This window comes from Macaca fascicularis, chromosome 4, assembly GCF_037993035.2.
Source record: "Macaca fascicularis isolate 582-1 chromosome 4, T2T-MFA8v1.1".
NCBI classification, from domain to species: domain Eukaryota; kingdom Metazoa; phylum Chordata; class Mammalia; order Primates; family Cercopithecidae; genus Macaca; species Macaca fascicularis.
The window spans coordinates 166,712,196-166,731,811 of record NC_088378.1 but is presented as its reverse complement, the minus strand read 5'-3'; the positions used below and the strand labels follow the sequence as shown (position 1 = coordinate 166,731,811).

At 39.1% G+C, this 19,616-nt stretch overlaps 1 protein-coding gene across 7 annotated transcripts in view; it reads right to left on the bottom strand.

The window, feature by feature from the left end:
• Positions 1-19,616, bottom strand: part of F13A1 (coagulation factor XIII A chain) — a 461,954-nt gene that overhangs the window by 134,067 nt on the left and 308,271 nt on the right. For all 7 annotated transcript variants that reach the window (XM_065544470.2, XM_065544473.2, XM_065544474.2 and 4 more), the window contains one exon: positions 11,096-11,284. In XM_065544470.2, coding sequence (XP_065400542.1) covers positions 11,096-11,284 — 189 coding nt within the window. The remainder of the gene's footprint in view (positions 1-11,095; positions 11,285-19,616) is intronic.

Genomic DNA, 19,616 nt, shown 5'->3' with positions numbered 1-19,616 from the left:
CACCCTTGATGTGACAAAGACATGAGCGACTCTATTACCCTAAGGACCGTAAGCTTCACTCGGAAACTCCTGCTCTGTAGACATGATATGGGTGACAGGGCAGGGCTGAGGAAGCACATGGTAAGGTCTCTGACACCAAAATATGGATGGCTATCCCACCTACTTTGAGATTAAACTGTTTCTATCATTTCAACTAGAACTATGGGCAAATAATTCCAGGCAGAACTTGGCCTGTGGGTTGTCACAGCCCCTGTTTGACAAATGAAGCTGTCAGAATGGATGAAACAAGGACACTGGGTATTTTTGTTGGGAGGTTCAGTGATGGTTGTCTTTGCCCTCAGGAAACAAAAGACACGAGAGCAGTGCCCTCCTATTTGCTTTTGGAAGCATTTTCTTTGTGCGTGTGTAGATGTAGACAATCACTTATGGGGAATTTATTGGGATGCAAAGTGAAGTTTTGATCTATGTATACATTGTAGAAAGATTCAATCAGCTAATTAACGTGCTTATTACCTTACATAGTTACCTTTCTTTTCTCTGTACATTGAAAAAAGAAAGGCAACTGTGGTGAAGACATTAAAAATCTATTCTTTTAGCAATTTTGAAATATACAATATATTATTTTAAACTGTGGTCACCAAGCCGTGCAGTAGATCACTAAAACTTTTTCTTTCAGTCTAACTGAGACTTCGTATCCATTGATCAACATCTTCTCTTTCCTCATTCTTTGCCCCCAAGCCCCAGCCTCTAGTAACCAACTTTCTACTCTGTTTCTGTGAGATTGACTTTTTCAGATTTCACATATAAATGGGATCATACAGTATTCGTCTTTCTGTGCCTGGTTTATTTCAGTTAGCATAGTGCTCTCCAGTTCTATCCTTGTTGAGAAGGCAGAATTTTCCTTCTTTAAGGGCTGTATAGTACTCCATTGTGTCTATATACCACATTTTCTTTATCCATTGGTTAGGTTACTTGCATATCTTGGTTATTGCGAGTAACAGTGAAATGAACATGAGACTACATATATCTTTTCAACATACTGATTTCAATTTTCTTTAGATACATACCCAGAAGTGGGATTGCTGAATCACATGGTAGTTCTATTGCTAGTTTTGTGAGGAGCCGCCACACAACTTTCCAAAATAGCTGCATTAATTCACATTCCCACCATTAGTGTATAGGGTTCTCTATTCCCTGCATTCTTGCCAAGGCTTGTTATCACTCTCTTTGGTAGTAACCATTCTAACAAGTATGAAGTGGCACCTCATTGTGGTTTTAATTTGCATTTCCCTGATGATTAGAGGTGTTGAGCATTTTTGTGTAAGCCTATTGGCCATTTTGGTGTCTTCTTTTGAGAAATGTTTGCTCAGATCCTTTGCCCACAACCTGGGGTGAGTCACTTAATCCCTGTGAACATTGGTTTCCATATTTTTAATAAGTTTTATTTCTACCTTCCCTGCCTCCTGGTTTATTGTGAGAATAAAAATGTGGTTTCCTATACATGATCTCCTTTAACCCATAAATGGCTGTTTAAAATAAATATTATGGTCCCTATTTTCAGGTGAGGAAACAATAACGTGATGGGGGGTGGGGTAAAGTGATTCTGTCACTGCTATCCATGGTGGAGGTCAGGTTCTTGCTGGGCACTGCCTGAGTCCAAGCCCCCTCCTTCCCCACCAAAAGGGCTTCATTTAGCCCTTTTATCACATGAGCTGTCGTCCCTGGCATGACCTACAGACGGCAGAGGGCCAGCCACTGGGGCATATTGTTAGTCCTCAGACCACAGAGTGTTACTTCACTACAGGTGAGTCTCATTTTACTATGCAAACACACACACACACACACACACACACACACACACACACACACACACACACACATTTTACTACCTCTAGTTATAGAAGTAAAGATAAGTTCCTTTGGGGGAAAAAAGGAGGGGAAAAATCATGCACACTCATGCAGCATCCATTTATCCTATTACTTAGTGAGATTTTTTTTCCCCCTTGAGTCTCTTACTAATGTCCCTGACAAAATCTTGGTCCTCCCATTTATCTTCCACACTTCTGCTATAGTAATCTAAAAAGTAGGAAAAAATCAGATATTAATACTCTATCTAAAATATTACTACAGAGGCTTCTGGCTGTTTATAGAATTACATCTAAACTTCTTATCAAGTCATACAAAGACATCAGTGTGCTTCCAGAATGTCATGCTCCACTGAACTCTTCTTTTTTTTTTTTTTCTAGAATGTATACATTTTCCATTCCCCTGGGTCAATTTCTATTCATTTTTTGAGACCCACCTCAAATAGCACTTTGTGGGGGATTCTTTCAACTATTCTTGCCATCAGTCGCTCCCTCCAAGGTGGCTTCTAAGCATTTGTTCAAAAGGCTGGCACTGAACACAGCCTTTCCTACTCAGACTGTCCCCTCTGGACAACAAATACTCTGGAGGCAAGGGATGAATGTATCTTACTACTCTAATCCCAATATGATGCTTTGCACATACAAAGTATTCAATAAGAGTTTAATAAGCACATTCAAAAAGAAAATAAATAGGCTTTATGCTTAAAAGAAGCCAAATAAATATCTGAGAAATAAATATAAGAACATACTCTTAACAATTATTTTTGAAAAGTTACTAAAAATGAATGCCAAATTGATAGTTAGTTCAATGTTTGCACAAAATCTTAAGTGTCAAAAAGAAAAAAATGGATATAAAGTTATCACAACACATAGACTATGAATCTGTTCAAGATCTGCCGTCCACCTGCCTCAGTGTTCTATAGAGGTAATATGCATCTATAGTCCAGCATTTCCTGGAATGAGTTCTGCACTTTATTAGATGGTATTATAAAAATAAAAATGTGTTAGGATAGTGTTTATAGTAGAACAATTTTGGGAATTGTTGGGCTAAACAAGATTCATTTTTTGGCTGCTTGTCTACTCACAGCCTTTTATATATGAATGTGCCTTGGGCCTCTATGAGAAGAGACACAAAACACAGCATGATCCAAATGTATTTGACGATGGAACTTTTTTCCCCCCAAGGAGCATCTCACATGACAGGTGTTCATAGAGAACACTCTCTGGGAAACACTGTCCTACTTTCTTAGATGCCATTATTAGTCACTTCACAGAGATGCTTAAAAATAAACACGTTGATCATCAATGCAGAAACCCATAGGAGCAAAAGTCTGAAATGACATTCTATATAAATGTTGCTTCAAAATGATGAAATAGGCTGTCTATTTTCACCAAAATGCAGCATAAAATAGTTGAAAGAGTATAGGCTAAGAAATAGTTCTCTATACGTTACAAGCTGCATAATTTGGGGCAAGACATTTCTCAATAGAGAAACTATGTTATGTACGTGAAAATCACACATCAGCATGATGATTTCACCTGGACTTTCTGAAACAAAAATCCATGGGAAGACATAGTCTTAAAGGATATAGATGATGTTTTCAGATAGAAGGGTACTCCTCTGCCCGCCAAGACCCTGCAGCACCTGCTCACCACCTGCGTCTTTAAATAACTTGAGACTGTCAGATATGAGATTTAGTTCATACTTCTCCACCTACGGCAGTCATACTCTCCCTCACCTCTTTCTGGACAACCTTGGAAGATGAGGGACTTTTCTTCCTACTCAGCCCCTCACCCATGCCCCTGTCCTCTATGCTTCTACCTCCTCCAGGATTCTCCTCCAGTCCCTCCTGAATCTTCAGAATTCTTCTTTCCTCTCTGCCTGCTACATCTTCCAGTCCCTCCAATCCTGAAACAAATACCGAAATCAAAACATCCCTCTTCTCACCCGCATTCCTCTCTAGCTACTATCCAAATTTTCTTTTCCTCTCCTTCAAATTTCTTTAAAGATTCATCCAAATTGACTACATCAATTTCTTCATATCTCCTTGACTTTTAGACCATTAAAATTTGGAATCTCCCCGAGTTCAACCAGTGTCCCATTAACTATTGACTCCAGTGGGAAATTCCTATCTCACTGTATCTCCTAGTTATATTTAATAACATTGGTCATGCTTTCCTCTTAAAACACGCAACTCTTCTGGATTTAGTGACACTGCATTCCCCTTATTTTCCTTCTGTTTATCTGCTCATTTGGTCTTTGTCTCCTCCAAGGGCTCTAGTTTCTGAAGGGATGCCTTAGAAGTTGTTTTCCCCAGGGCTTAAGCCTCAGTCCACTGCTGGCTTAATTTACCTTTTTCTGAGTGAGCTTGCCCACGTGTGTATGATATCCAAATTATCACCTGTCCAACCCAAACCTCCTCCCTAAGCTTCAGACTCATATTATCTATTGGACAGGCTTACCTGAAAGTCCCTCAAGTAATTCACACTCACCAATTCAAACAGAATCACAATCGTACCTCCACCATCTCCTTGGTGGAGGCTCCCTTGGTGGAGGTAGTAAGCATTGTAAGTAGAAGAGGCTGCTTGGGTCTGAATTGAGGTCCAAACACACTTTCCAGGTGTGACCTGGGGTAAATTACTTAATCTTTTCAACCCTTATCTTATGGGAAAAATAGAGATGGCCATAGTCCAATGCCCAGAGGGCTGCTTGAACAATTAAATGGGAGGCACACAGCACCTCTGGACAGCACCAATGCCAGTGAGTCATCAATGAAGCTACTATCACTATTATCATTTTCCACACTTGATTTTTTTCCCTCTGGAATTCCAGGCATTCTTTATCTCATTTGGAAGTGCTAGCATCTGTCATCATAGTCACATGAGCCAGCCACCTGGAAGTTGACCTTGACCCTCCTCCCTTTCACCCCTCACAGACTACCCAACACAAGTCCTCCTAAATATTTCTCAAACCCTATCACTCCTGTCCATGTCTACAACTGCAGCCGTAACCCAGGCTCTCATCCTCTGCTCTGATCATCTCCTCTCCAGTCTTGAATTGCCCCGATTCCTTGAAGTGGGCTAGAGCAAGCTATCTCAAATGAGAAGCATCCATGTCACTCCCACCCTGAAAAACACATCAGCATCCAACACCCCAGCTAGCTTTCGATAAACGCTACTCAAGAAATAAGTGAAATAAAGATATTAAAGTGTTGCTGATGACATTTCCATGTTTTATGGGTTTTGTGATACAGAACATGTGCAATTGACCCAGTCCTAGAAATGCTTGAGTGGGTGATGAACAACCCGCCTCAATGCTGCCAGCATTAGGACTGCACTTTTATACTCACAGGATGGCCCAGCTAGGGGGGTGCCCAGCACACACGACTGCGGGTCCACAGCACCCACTTTCAGCTCTCCCCCGGCCCTCTCCTCTGAAGAGACTGGAAAAAGGGAATACTTTCACAGCTTCCCTTGCAGCGAAGGGTAGCAAATGAGACATAAATGGATGCCAGAAGTGCCTGGGAAAGCTTTTGTTTTCCTGATAAGTGGGGTAGGTCTTGCTAATGCCATCCTTCTCCTGATCTTTCTGCTGTAACCAGAAATGTGAAGCTTGAATCTGTGGGGGCCATCACAGAATTGAGGGAAAGGTCAGGAGAATCTCCAAAGTGCTGACCTGGACACCCCCAGGTTCCCGTGGTTGAACCCCAGGGAAAAAGAAACTTGCTCACGGACCCTATTGTCACTTCGGAGGGCTCCTCAGGGAGTGAAATCTCTGCTATTTTGAGGGGGAGAGCTGGTGAGAAATACAGCTTGGGATTTCTCCCTCAACTGGGTATCAAAAAAGCAGGGGCCTATGTCAAAGTAACAGCAAATTAACACCACAAGCTGTTCCCAAGCTTTCACGGCCTCAGCCACAGGTTAGTAAAACCTGTGATTAGCACTCTCCTCCTTGCCTTGCATGATTTGTCATGGCTGCAGGCTCAGAGGTGAGAGAGAGAGAGAGACGGCCCTGCAGGCTCCCGGGACATTTTTCAGCCACACCCACCTCCTCAGATTCATTAACACCTCCCACCTAACTCACAGAGTTAACTGTGCTCTGCCAACAACTAATGAACACAGTTATCAAAGCACAGAGAACCCCTGCAGCACAGCTCATCAAGACCTGGCCAGGTAAGGCAGTAGCTCTCCAGTTCACCTTCTCTACCCAGAGTCCAGCACACCATCCAAGAGACCCTATTTATTTAAATATTTAAAAAGTAAGAAGGAAGAAGGAAAGAAGGAAGGGAGGGAGGGCGGGAAAGAAATTGGTTAGAAGGCAGAATCACATAAATAAATCCCATGACCTAGGTTCCGAGAACAGCAACACGGGGAAACTCCAGTGAACTAACACATCTCAGCTCATCTATACAGGTACAGGGAATGAGAAAGCAGCCGCAACAAAGAACTGAATGCAAATTGGAAGCAATTAAGTGCAAAGCTATTTTTTCAGTACTTTTAATATAATAATAACTTGCTTTATGAAACAGCTCTGGTTTTACTTATATAACAAACCTGCACATGTACCCCGAACCTAAAATAATTTTTTTTTAAAAGTATATAGTGAGTGTGATGGTTAATACTGAGTGTCAACTTGATGGGAGTGAAGGATACAAAGTATTAATCTTATTAGTACTACAAAATACTAATTTTGGTATTGCCAAAAGAGATTAACATTTGAGTCAGTGGGCCAGGAAAGGCAGATCCACCTTTAGTCTCGTGGGCACAAACTAATCAGCTTCCAGTGAATACAAAGCAGGCAGCAAAACTTGAAAAGGAGAGATGGGCCTAGCCTCCCAGCCTACATCTTTCTCCCATGCTGGACATTTTCTGCCCTTGAATATCAGACTCCAAGTTTTTCAGTTTTGGAAACTGCACTGGTTCTCGTTGCTCCTCAGCTTGCTGACAGCTTATTGTGGGATCTGGTGATTGTGTAAGTTAATACTTAAATAAAGTCCCCTTTATATGTATACACACACACACACACTATATATATACACACACACACACATACACACACACATATGTACACACACATATATACACACACATATATATACACACACACTCATACACACACACATATACACACACATATACACACACACATATACACACACACACACATATACACACACACGTACACACACATATATATACACACACATACACATATATATAGCCTATTAGTTCTGTCCCTCAAGAGAACCCTGACTAATATAGTGAGTAAGTAAGTTAATCTTTGTTGGTAAGTCTCTTGTTATAAACACTCTTAAAGATGTACTGGTGGAGATTCCTTTAAGTGCCCTTTATTTTTAACAAAGTATTCTCTTTTCTGTTTTTTTTTTTTTTAATTTATGTTAAGGTTTGGTTCACTGTTAATAGTAAATGACGTCTCAAATGCTTAGACATCTAGCTGATTGTAAAATGTTAGCTAAAATGGATCTTCTCTTGAAACAGTGTTGCCAGATATTTAAAAATGTATAGAAATTACATTCTTTTTCTGTTTTTTAAACCATCATTTTTACATTCTGAGTTTCTGGAAATTGAGGTGCAGCTGTATATAGAAACCCTTACACTTAATTTCATTTCTAGTTCACATTCTATACTCGTCTCTTCTCATTATAGCAATTACCCTTAAAATCTAATTTCCTTGGCTTTATGCAGTCCTATTGAAACAGGCACTGAATTTTAAGAGAATTATTTCCCCAGCAATGCTCTTTTTTTTCCAGTCTTATAACTATGGAAGCAATGAAGCTGAGGCTGTCATGTAACTTCCTGAATGACATGAGATGCGGAAAGGACTCTGAGCAAGATAAATCCTCTACCGTGGGTCCTTCAAGGCCCTTGGAAGTGTGCTTAATTTCCACACTAAATAGTAGAGTGTGGAATTTTGTCATTTGCCTTGCTTGTATCTACAACAGGTTGGGCAATGGAAAATCTTCAAATGTGTGTGGCCTATAATAGAAAAATCTTCAAATACATGTGGCCTATAATGTCCCACACATATTAGAATATAGCTTAACTCTGAACGTACACATCATGGGCTCTGAAAGGTTTAGAATACATGTTGTTTAAAAAATGTAAAGATTTTATCTCAAAGTCAAATTAGCTATGCTTTCCCCCCTCTTTTTTTGAGGGAACAAAAGTAATAGTATTTCTTATGTAAAAAAGAGAAGAAGACTTAAAATGTTCACTGTAGTGGATGCTGTGGTGTGCTGCCTGGACATTTCCCATTGTTGGGAGTGTTGGTGACTAACAATTCTCATTCATTTAGTTGCTTTCAGGGGTTGCCCTCAGCCATAGAGAACCAATTACACCAAGGCTACAGCCCCAGTCAAGGTATAAAAGGTATAAAAGGCCCATACCCCTGGCTCAAGGCGAGACGACTCTGAAGATCCAACCCATAGCTAGAGCTCACCTTGAGATCCACGGGGGCCCTCTCTGCACTGCGGTTCAACTCCTCCCTCTGCCCAACACTGATTCCTTCACTCCCTTGCAGATGTTGATCTTGAGAGATCTCCCCAGTAAACTTTGTGTGCACAAGTCTTCTTCTCAGAGTTTGTTTCCTAGTAACCCAATCTAAGACATTCATCTTACCAGTTTTCCTAAGACTTCCATTATCATAATTATTTTCTGAACAGTTTATGAGAGTGTCTCAAACCTCAGACAAGTCCAATTCAGAGCTGAAGCTTCCCTCTCCTCTTCTCCCCACCCTAAATACTTGGCTTTAGAGATGGAGTTAAAAATTCCCTCATAATTGCAGCAGAACTGTGGTTCAGAGCTTCAAACGCACATTTGTTGTCATGCATGTTACAATATGTTGTTAGGCAGGCGATTTTGTCATGTGTGAACATCATAGTAACAAAGATGGTACAGCCCACTACACACCCAGGCTATATGACAGAGCCTGTTGTTGTTAGGCTACAAACTCGTAGTGTGTTTTACTATACTGAATACAGCACTGCAGGCAATTGTAACACAATGGTTAAGTACTTATATAAAAACATAGAAACATTTATATGTAAACATAAAAACATAGAAAAAGTACAGTAAAAATTCAGTATAAAACGTAAAAAATGGTACATCTGCATAGGACACTTACTATGAATGGAGCCTTCAGGACCGGAAGTAGCCCTGGGTGAGGGGTGAGTGAACGTGAAGGTAGGTCATTACTGCATGCTACTGTAGACTTTATACACACTACAAACTTAGGCTATACTACATTTAAAAAATAAGTAATCACACTATTATATTATAACTATGACATCACGAGGTGATAGGACTTTTTCATCTCCATTATAATCTCATAAGATCACCTATGCATGATCTGTCATTGACTGAAATGTTGCTACGTGGCACATAACTGTACATGGTTTTTGTTTTCTTCTGCAGTGTCAGAGTTTCCAATCTTTAGTTAAGTCTGTTAAATTTCCTTAAAAAACTGTCTTGTTTTTTTTTTACATTAATACTTATTCCAACTGAAATTTACTACTGTATATGGGATAAAAGATGAGGGTCAATTTTTAAATTTTCTTCCAGTTGGAGAACCAGTTATTCCAGCATCATTTATTTAAAAACAAACAAGCAAACAAACAAAATCTCATAGGCTTTTCTTCATGAAACCAACAATCATATTAAGTCATATACTGAAATCCATTTCTGGATTCTCTATTGTGTCCTACTAAATATTTTTCATAGTATGTTCTGATAACTGCGCTTCTGATATAAAATACTCTTATTGTTTGTTTGTATGATTTCCTTGGTTTTCACCAGGTAATTATTATTTCAAATGAGCTTCAAGATTATTTTATACAAGTCCAAAAAAACAAAACCAAAGCCAAAAACAACTCAAAACTCCATTGGGATTCTAATTGGGAATGCATTAAATTTACATATTAATTTTGGGAGGCTTTTAAAAATTGACAATCATAATTGTATATGTTTATGGGGTTTGGGCGTGTGATGTTTTGATCAAAATATACATTGTGGATTGATTAATTCAAGCTAATTAACATATTGATTCCTTCACATGACATTTCTTTGTGGTGAGAATATTTAAAATCTACTTTTAATAATTTGGAAATATACATTATTAACTATAATATAGTTATAGTTAATATAATGTATATATAGTATATATGTATATATAATATATAAATATGTTATATATTATATATAGTTATAGTTAATATAATAATATAGTTATAGCCCACAGTCACTATGCTGTGGAATAGGTCACTAAAACTCATTCCTTCTATCTAACTGAAATTTTATATTCTTTGACCAACACCTTGGGAGACTAAAAATGTGTAATAAAGACTTTCCACTCAAGAACATGTTTGATTCTTCATTGGTATTTCATGTTTTTATTAAGATTTAATAGCTGGTTTATATAGGTTGTGTGTTCAGGTTTTTAGTCCTATATTTTATAGTTTTAGTCATGTGAAATTTTTTTTATGTCTATTTCTGGTGCTTAGTGCTGGAGAAGATAAAAGTTACTGACTTTTATATATTTATCTTCTATCTAGCCAACTTACAAAGTTTTATTAATATAGTGCTTTTCCAGCTACTCTGGAGGCTGAGGCACCAGAATCGCTTGAACCCAGGGGCGGAGGTTGCAGTGAGCTGAGATCGCACCACTGTTCCAGCCTGGGCGACAGAGCAAGACTTTGTCTCAAAAAAAAAGAAAGAAAGAAAGAAAGAAAAAAGAGGTGATTAAAGTACAAAGTGTTTAGTGAACTTTATTGGACTATCCACTTTTCATGGGCCATCCCATGGGACTAGATCAGAGCAGAACCAACTTTGGGAATGCATACATGGATTGTATGCTAAGATTTACAAACATTTTCAGCACATGAGACCAACTAAATCATGGAGATAAAAGTTACAACCATAGGACGCCAAAACCATTTGTTTAAGGAAGAATAATTTAGTTAAGCGACACTTTATACCAGTTTTACTTACTTTTATTTATATGAGATTTTCCCTTTGGGTGGGCCCCATGTTATTAATATTTGGCACTATACAGACCAGTCTTAGAGCGCAGGGTGATTCAGGGGCTGGATGTCATTCCAGCTCCCACCACTGTTAACATATGACACTAGGAAATCACACAACTGTGCCTGTACCTACCTCTCTCTACAATGCAACCCATGGTGTCAAGACTGGGGCTTGCACGTGGCACTCACCAATGACGTATTCCACCCTGAAGAGATCCCGTCTGGGGTCATATGGACGATTGAAGTCAATCTGAATGTAGAAAGACTGCCCTCTGCGGACAATCAGCTTGTTGTTTTCATACTTGTCAGTGTGGTGGTCCACCTTGTTAGTGTCCCATCTCTCCTTGAATAGGTGAATGCTCGTGACATTAAGAAACTCTACGAACAAGAAAAACAATTGAAGAAAATAATCGACTAACTTTAGTTTAAACACAAACTCAAAAACAAGATTTTTTTCCTGAAGAAGGCAGGTAGCAAGGTCTGCTGAATGAAACTCTGTAGGAGGCGGGGGTAGGGGGAACACTGTCTCGAGAGTCAGCCTCTTGTGACATTCTTGTCTTTGAATAGAGCTTTTTAAAGCTGTCTCCACCTTTGATCTCATTTCAGTCCACAAGGCACTCACTGTGGGATAGATGGATGCCTGTCTGGGAGATCCAAACACAGAGAAGCTAGGGCCAGAGTTGAAGTCTTCAGGTTCTCAGTCTCACGCTGGTTTTCGTTATGTTAGGAGCTTCCCATCATGTCACTGCCTCACTCTGTGACTAACCAGGCAGAAGCAGGGAATAGCCACTTCAATTTTCTTATCTTTCCAAAGGAAGGAATCAAATCTGACAAAGCCTCAAGGGGACATTCAAAGGACAAAGTTAACCATTAATCCAAAATTCTCCTTTTACCTCAGGAAGGGTCAAATGTACCCTCCCTCTGTAATTCTAAAAGTAGATCTCAGCCCTCAAATGCAGGAAAGAGAGGGAGCAGGTCTGGAGAAGGACACTAACATTTCCATGAGATAAATGTGATTGTTTTCAGTTACACAGAAACTATCCTCAGCTTTCCTTAGCTACTAACGGGCCAGTTCAAAAGTCAAAACCTGGACTGTCTGATGCCGACATTCACAGGTTTTTCTTTTGATTTGTGGCATCAGGAGTGTAAATGCCAATCATATGTTTCTTAGTTGTCTAACTTTGTATGTGTGACTTAAATTCATTTCTTCATCATAGAATGGAGACACTAATATTCATTTCATAGCCTAACATGTTCCCCATCTTATAGGACTGTGACAGGAGATGGCATGAGATGACACGTGTGCAGGCATTTAGCAAAGGGTATTACATGTGAAAGTCAGCTCTCCTCCTGCCCTTTTCCCCTTCCCCTCTGTGAATGATCATAGATGAGAGAGGGAATCATCCTAACTCCCTGTCCTCACTGTACTTTACAAGATCTAGAGACTGGTTTCTGTATGTGCATTTGGTGTTGTAAAGGGTTATTGGGGAGAAGGTGGGGTGGGAAGGTAGAAGGGTCAGCAGGGGTGCCCTGGCCTCTTGCCCTCCGTCTCCCTGCCCCTGCCTGATGCATGATTTGCCCTCATGGCTATAAGCACCGTGTGCACAGAACACACAGCTGCTGAGCTAGTGCCCATACTGGGGCATCTCCTGACATACTCGAATGGCTTCCTTTACTTTCACACGTAAATCCTGTGCAGGATGCCTGGTCCCTTTGGACCCCATTGTGTTCCGTAGTCAAAACCAAGAAGTTGGGCTCTTTAAGATCCTCTTCGGTCCTAAAGCCCAGGAATCCCTGAAACACTACTGAGCAATTCAAAGTTCAGGCAATCCTGAGTTTGAATCTCAGGTCTCAAAATTCCTTTGTGAAGGTACTTTACCTTTCAGAATCTGATTTTTCTTATTTTAAAATGAAGATACTAATACCCTAGAACGTCTATGAAGGCTCAATGAGATAACGATGCAATGGGTCTGGCCCTGTACCTGGCACATAGTGGGTCCTAGGCTTACTGTGGCTCACTGCCCCTAAACTGTGACAGCCATTTCACAGGGCATGATGCTCCATGGGTTACTCTGACTGCAGCATTACAGCAAGTAGAAAGTGCAGGATGCAGTTTTATTTTTACCTCATCTCAGAGCCCTGTTGTAGTTCAAATTCCCCTGAAGGGCACTTTCTTTCCATTATGCTGTGAGCTAAAGATGTTTAATTCTCTAGACCTCTCTATTCCAAGCTGTTATTCTCCTGAGTTCTCTGGTCTTATTAAGGCCACAATTCCCAGTGATAAACCAACCCAAGAATGAGCTGGAGAAGCACAAATGTCCCTGTTGAAAAGGAGCCTAGCAGTCAACTCCTCTGGTCCTCTTTCTTAGCACAGCATCTTTAAAAAAAATTTTTTTTAAAAAAAAGCTAAAAAACAAAGTCCTTAGAAATGGGTTTCATCAGTTCTCCACTTACCAGTACCAATGGAAGGAATATACTGATATTACATCCTTACGGAATCTCACAGAACAGCAATAGCATTTTCTCAGCCATCTGGTAAAACTACTATATCCTATATGAAACATTTTCATGAGAGCCCTACTACTTGGGCTTCTAGCTTCCATTTGAACAAAGAACTCATTATTTCATAGGGCAAACAGTCCATTTTTAAACAACTCTAATTATTTGAAAACTTCTCTTAAGATAAACTGACATCTGCTTCCTTGTAATTTTTCTAACCACGGGTCCTCGTTCTGACTTCTGGATAAATATAGAATAAGACCTCTTATTCATTTTATCTGGCACTCTCTAGGTATTTAAAGACTGCTCATAGGGTTTTTTTTTTTCTGAGTAAAACATTCTTCATTTATTTAACTGTTTGTTTGTTTGTTTGTTTGTTTGAGACAGAGTCTTGCTCCATTGCCCAGACTGCAGTGCAGGGGCACGATCTCAGCTCACTACAACCTCCACCTCCTGAGTCCAAGCAGTTCTCCCTGCCTCATCCTCCAGAGTAGCTGAGACTGCAGGCACACTCGCCACCATGCCCCACTAATTTTTGTATTTTTTTTTAATTTGGTAGAGATGGGGTTTCACCATGTTGGCCAGGCTGGTCTTGAACTCCTGACCTCAGATGATCCGCCTGCTCGGCCTCCCAAAGTGTTGGGATTACAAGCATGAGCCATCGCACCCAGATTATTTAACTGTTTTTAAGAAGTTATTTCTAGAACTTTTATCCAACACTGTGTTTGGGAATAGTTTCCATTTTGTCAATTTCTCTTTTGAAGTGTTACTTTCTGGAATAAAGTACATTACTCTAGTTGTGGTTTGAGAGAGACCATTACATCTTTTAAAATAAATAGTGTATTTCTATTATTTCAGCTCAAGATATTATTAGTGTCTTGGATACTCTTAACTCACTGTTGATTTATATTATGCATCTGATAAAGCAAAATCCTTAAAACACATTCTTTTTTTTTTTTTTTTTTGAGACAGAGTCCTGCTCTTTTGCTCAGGCTAGAGTTCAGTGGTGCAATTTCGGCTCACTGCAACTTCTGCCTCCTGGGTTCAAGCAGTTCTCATGTTTCAGCCTCTCAAGTTGCTGAGACTGCAGGCTCACACCACCACGCCTGGCTAATTATTATTTTTTTTTTTTCAGTAGAGACGGGGTTTCACCATATTGGTCAGGCTGGTCTCAAACTCCGGACCTCAGGTAATCCACCTGCCTCAGCCTCCCTTAAAACACATTCTAATGTTATTTCTAGCAACAGTGGATCAAAATTCAGTTGAGGCCCCTACAAGTCACCCACTCATGTTGCTATTTGGCTATATTTATTTGTGCAATTGTTTTCTTCTGTTTAGTTTGATGTTAAGACTTTGCATGTGTTAAGTTTCTTCTTATTGAGTTTGGTTCACTGTCCCATGCTCTTAAGATAATTTTAACCCCTAAGTATGCATTTAATATATTTAATATTCTCCCTAGCTTCTTGTCCTATGGGAATATTATAAGTGTGCTATTTTATGTTGCCACTCAAGACATGGGTATAAATGTTGATTAGGTAACTGTCTAATAACTACTAGCTAAGTAAACGCACAGCAGTAGATGCTAAAAGGTGGACAGATAATTATGACACAGTGTCAGACATCTCTGACAAAGGAAGTAAAGAGTACTGAGGGGAGTTTCAGGGAGGAGCTCCAACCCACATTTACGAGGTGGAAAATAAGGAAGTTCTCTGAAGGAAGTGAGACATAAGCAGTGGTCAAAAGAGGGGTCAGTTGTCCATGTGGAAAGGGAGATGGAGAGGAATGCTTCAGGCGGAGAAAGAAGGATACCTGAAGACTGACGCAAGAGAGTGCGTAGTTGCTTAAGAAATTGAAAGATGATGGTTGGCTGAAATGTACTAGTGGGAGCCACGGTGGAAGAAGAAGAAGGAGCCTGCTCATCACGCGAGCCTTGGAGACCATGTGAAGGAGTTTAATTGCATGGTGGATCCAAAGAAGAATCTGAAACAGCAAACTGACATGATTAGATTTATATATTTATATATTTAAACTGCTTCTGGTGGCAGAGTAGAAAAGGGGTTGGAAGGGGCAATGCTGGAAGGTGAACCCAGTTAAGAAGCTGTTGCTGTGTTCTAGGTGAGGGGCCATTTGAGTTTAGCCTGCATGTAGAGGTTCAAGGCGCTGCTCCTCTGGTACTCCTGGATTTGCCTTCTCTATTCGAACCCTCCCTCCCTGCATGATAATGTGCCCCTGAAATGAGGCCTGCCTTGGCTTCCCAAGCAGCTCTACCTACAAGGCAAAGTAAAGCTGGAAAACGAGAAATCTTCAAGCATTTCTTTGGTATCACTGGTAATGTCTCATCCATCCTAGTTCTCATTGCAAATGAAAACCTGGCTTTCCAGCTTTACATCCTAGCCTAGTGTACCTGGTTCATGTCTAGTGAGACTGGTTAGTGCTAGTTTTATGGAATATTGACAGGTATTGGAAGAATTAGAGCTCCATGGTTAAACCAGTGTGGAAAATGCTGGCCTAATCAAAGCTGATCAGGATTCTTTACTGAAGCATTCATGTGAGACTTTAATATGCTGATGTACACCACAGACATCCTAGAGGGGCAACGGTTTCCAAATGTAAATGACTATGGAAACTTTTCTCTTTGGAGATCTGCATTTTTCAGAATATGTTTTTGGAAATGCTTCACTACTTACTAATTGTGCAGCCTCAGAAAAGTTATTTAATCTCTCTGAGCCTCAGTTTTCTTATCTTTAATATGGGAATGAAGTACCTATCGTACAGAATGGCTGACACCTAGTACATTCTTAATAAATGTTTATTATTATTATTATCATCATTAAGAGAAGTAGAAGAGCATAGTAACAGCATAGACTGTGGAGCTAGGCTGCCTGAACCCAAATCCCAACTCTCACTTACTGTCTTTGTGACCTTGGCAAGCTACATAAATGTCCTGTGCCTCAGTTTTCTCATCTGCAAAATGAAGTTGGTGTGAGGATTAAATGAGAAAATGCACTGAGTGCTCTATCATAGGGCCTGGTACATGGTAAATGCTCAGAAATTGATGGCAATAATAATCATAATAGCACTGAGCATTTGGATGGGCCCTTAGGACCAATCATTAAGAAGTCAGGCATCTGAGAAGGCATGGTGGGAGGCTGGAATCTGAGCTATGGAAGTCACAAGGTAAAGAAGGTCCCTGGGAAGCTTTTTAGCAGTGGCCTTCCAACCTTCCCAGGGAACCATGCCCTTTTATACTCCTTGTCTTCTGAGCAGACAGGCTTGCTTTGAATTTCCACAGGTAAATAGAAAGCTTTTCTCCTCTTGATTCTCAGGAAACATCTGTCTTTTTTTTTTTTTTTAAGTATTGTAATTAATTTCTTTGTATTATCTTTATATAGGTGATTTTTTAGCCATGGGATTGCAATCCCCTTGAAGACTGGACCATGTCTTAATTATCTTGCTGTGGTGCCTGGGGCAATGGGCAAAAATGCCACAGCAAATGTGCCTCCTTTCATCTGAACACCTTTTACCTGAAAATTCGGAGCTTAGAGTTGATCATTTCAAAATAAATTATCTCATTTACTGTAGGATTAATCATCTGTGTCCTGTAAATGTCATTTACCATTTTATTCTCAAAATATGCTAGTTTCAGGACATACATATATAGTTGAAGGTATGATGTGGGAATTTATAACAAAAGACCTCCAGATCAGCAGTTTTGTTTCACAAAATAAAATACCCTGTCTTTCTAGCCTGCTTATACTGTGATGACAAAGGGTGAGAAAAAGGGTGCTGATTAATGCCTTTGAGAATAGAAAAGTCAAACAAAAAAAAGATAAAACCCCATCTCATGGGTTTATAGTTTTTTTATAGTGAAAACATATTGTTTATAATTATATATTGTTTATATAAATTATATATATTACATGTGTTTATATTATATAATAGATATAAACAAATAATACATTACAAATACATATATTGTTTATATATATTATTTATATCTTTATATATTATATATTGTTTATATATAACAGATATAAGCAAACATATATATTTGTTTATATATATTTGTTTGTTTTCACTATGAAAAAACTATAAACCCATGAGTTTGGTTTTTAAAAATATATTGTTTACATATATAATATATAATTTTTATATATTATTTACATATATAATATATTGTTTACATATTACAAGCAATATTTTATATTATATATGTTATATATTACATATAAGCAAACTTTAGATATACATATATATAAAGTTACATGTATAAAACAAAATTTATTTCATTGCCCATGAGTCAGCCACCCACAGGTCAACCAAGTATTTGGTTCTTATGACAGCTGATAATATCAATTGTTTTAAATTATATCATCTATATTGGTATATTTTTGACATTTAATTTTAAGCATGATGTTTTTTAACATATTACTTTTTCTTGGTGATCTTTTGATTCTCTGTTGCAATATCACTTTAACAAGTCAATGCCTCAGGAAAAACATAAAATCACGGTGGTACTGTAAGTGGGAAAAACTAAGGCAGTGATAAGTAAAACTTTCCTGTATCATCTCTTAAAAGTCCATCTTGGGGACTGGGCGCGGTGGCTCACGCCTATAATTCCAGTACTTTGGAAGGTTGACGTGGGTGGATCACGAGGTCAAGAGATGGAGACCATCTTGGCCAATATGGTGAAACCCAGTCTCTACTGAAAAAAGATACAAAAGTTAGCTGGGTGTGGCGGTGCGCGCTGTAGTCCCAGCTACTCAGGAGGCTGACGCAGGAGTATCACTTGAATCTGTGAGTCCGAGGTTGCAGTGAGCCGAGATGGCGCCACTGCACTCCAACCTGGCCACAGAGCGGGACTCTGTCTCAAAAAAAAGAAAAAAAAAAATGTCCATCTTGAAATGATTTAAACAAAGAAAGACATTTCATAAAAAATAAAACTTGGCTAAGAAGTGGAAGATTAAAAGCTACGCAGAGAGGTTGAGAGTTTAAAGGAATAATATTCTTGACTGTAGTCAAATAGAAAAGACATGAGGAAGCTTAATGGGTTGTCCAAAGTATTGGGAATAGAGGTGAGGCCCCCAATACCACCGATTAAACAAAGTTTATTTCATTGCCCATGAGTCAACCACACACAGGTCAACCAAGTATTTGGTTCTTATAACAGCTGGTAGTATCAAAGACTCTGAAGATGACTGTCACAAAATATGAACATAGACATAAAAATATCATAGTCCATTCCATTGTCCATTTTGCCTAGGAAATGTCCCTTGCCATGGAGTGTGTTCTAGCGAGCATTGATTAATCTAGCATATTGATTCTTGCTTTGTTTATTGGCTTAACAAGACAGTTTAGATGGAAAAAGCCTTATCATCATCCAGGCTCCATTTGCCACAAACAGGAAATGAATTTGCTTCCCCTGTCCAAACCTAGTTCCTGGCAAAATGGAACAGCTCATTGCTAAGCCGCCTTTTTTATTATTTATTATTATTTTTTTGAGATACTGTAGCTAGAAACTTGGCAGCTCGCTCTTTCAAAGTGACAGCTTTCAAAATGTCTACCTAACACAATTTAGCCTAATTCCAAACATACCGGATAATGAACTGTAAAAGAAAAGAAAAAAATCTCCGGAGAAGCAACTGCCTCCCTGTCCTCCTACTCTTTCTCTAATATGAAAAAATGTAAATTATTGTCTCCCTAGATTGTAAAATATTCTTCAGAGAATGATTATACCTGTCACAGATGGGATCTTGAGATAAGTTAAATGTTTAGGTTTATATTCTAGGAATTCCCTGGTGAACTGAATTCTCCATGTAATTTTTGGTAATAGTATTACTAAACTATAAGCATAAATGCTATCCAAGAGAAACTGGTTTGTTTGTTTATTTAACAAAAAAACAAACAGGAAAAAGACCTCTTTCTCACATTTCTTTTGGGTACCCAGAATTTTAATGTGTCCTTAATTAGAATGATTAAAAACATTTTCTTAAGTCGCTTAATTTATAAAGTGTTGCTATTAATACGTCCTGGACCCTATAACATTGAAGCATTGCTCAGGTGCTCAGAGGAAGCTGGAACAAGAGAAATGAGCCCCATACCTGCAGGGGCTAAAATCCCTCTGGTCTATTCCTCTTCTAGCCTGGAGTATCTCCACAGCGTCCAAATGTATCTCCTGTTCCTCATTTTCTCCTTATACCTTTTTTTTTTT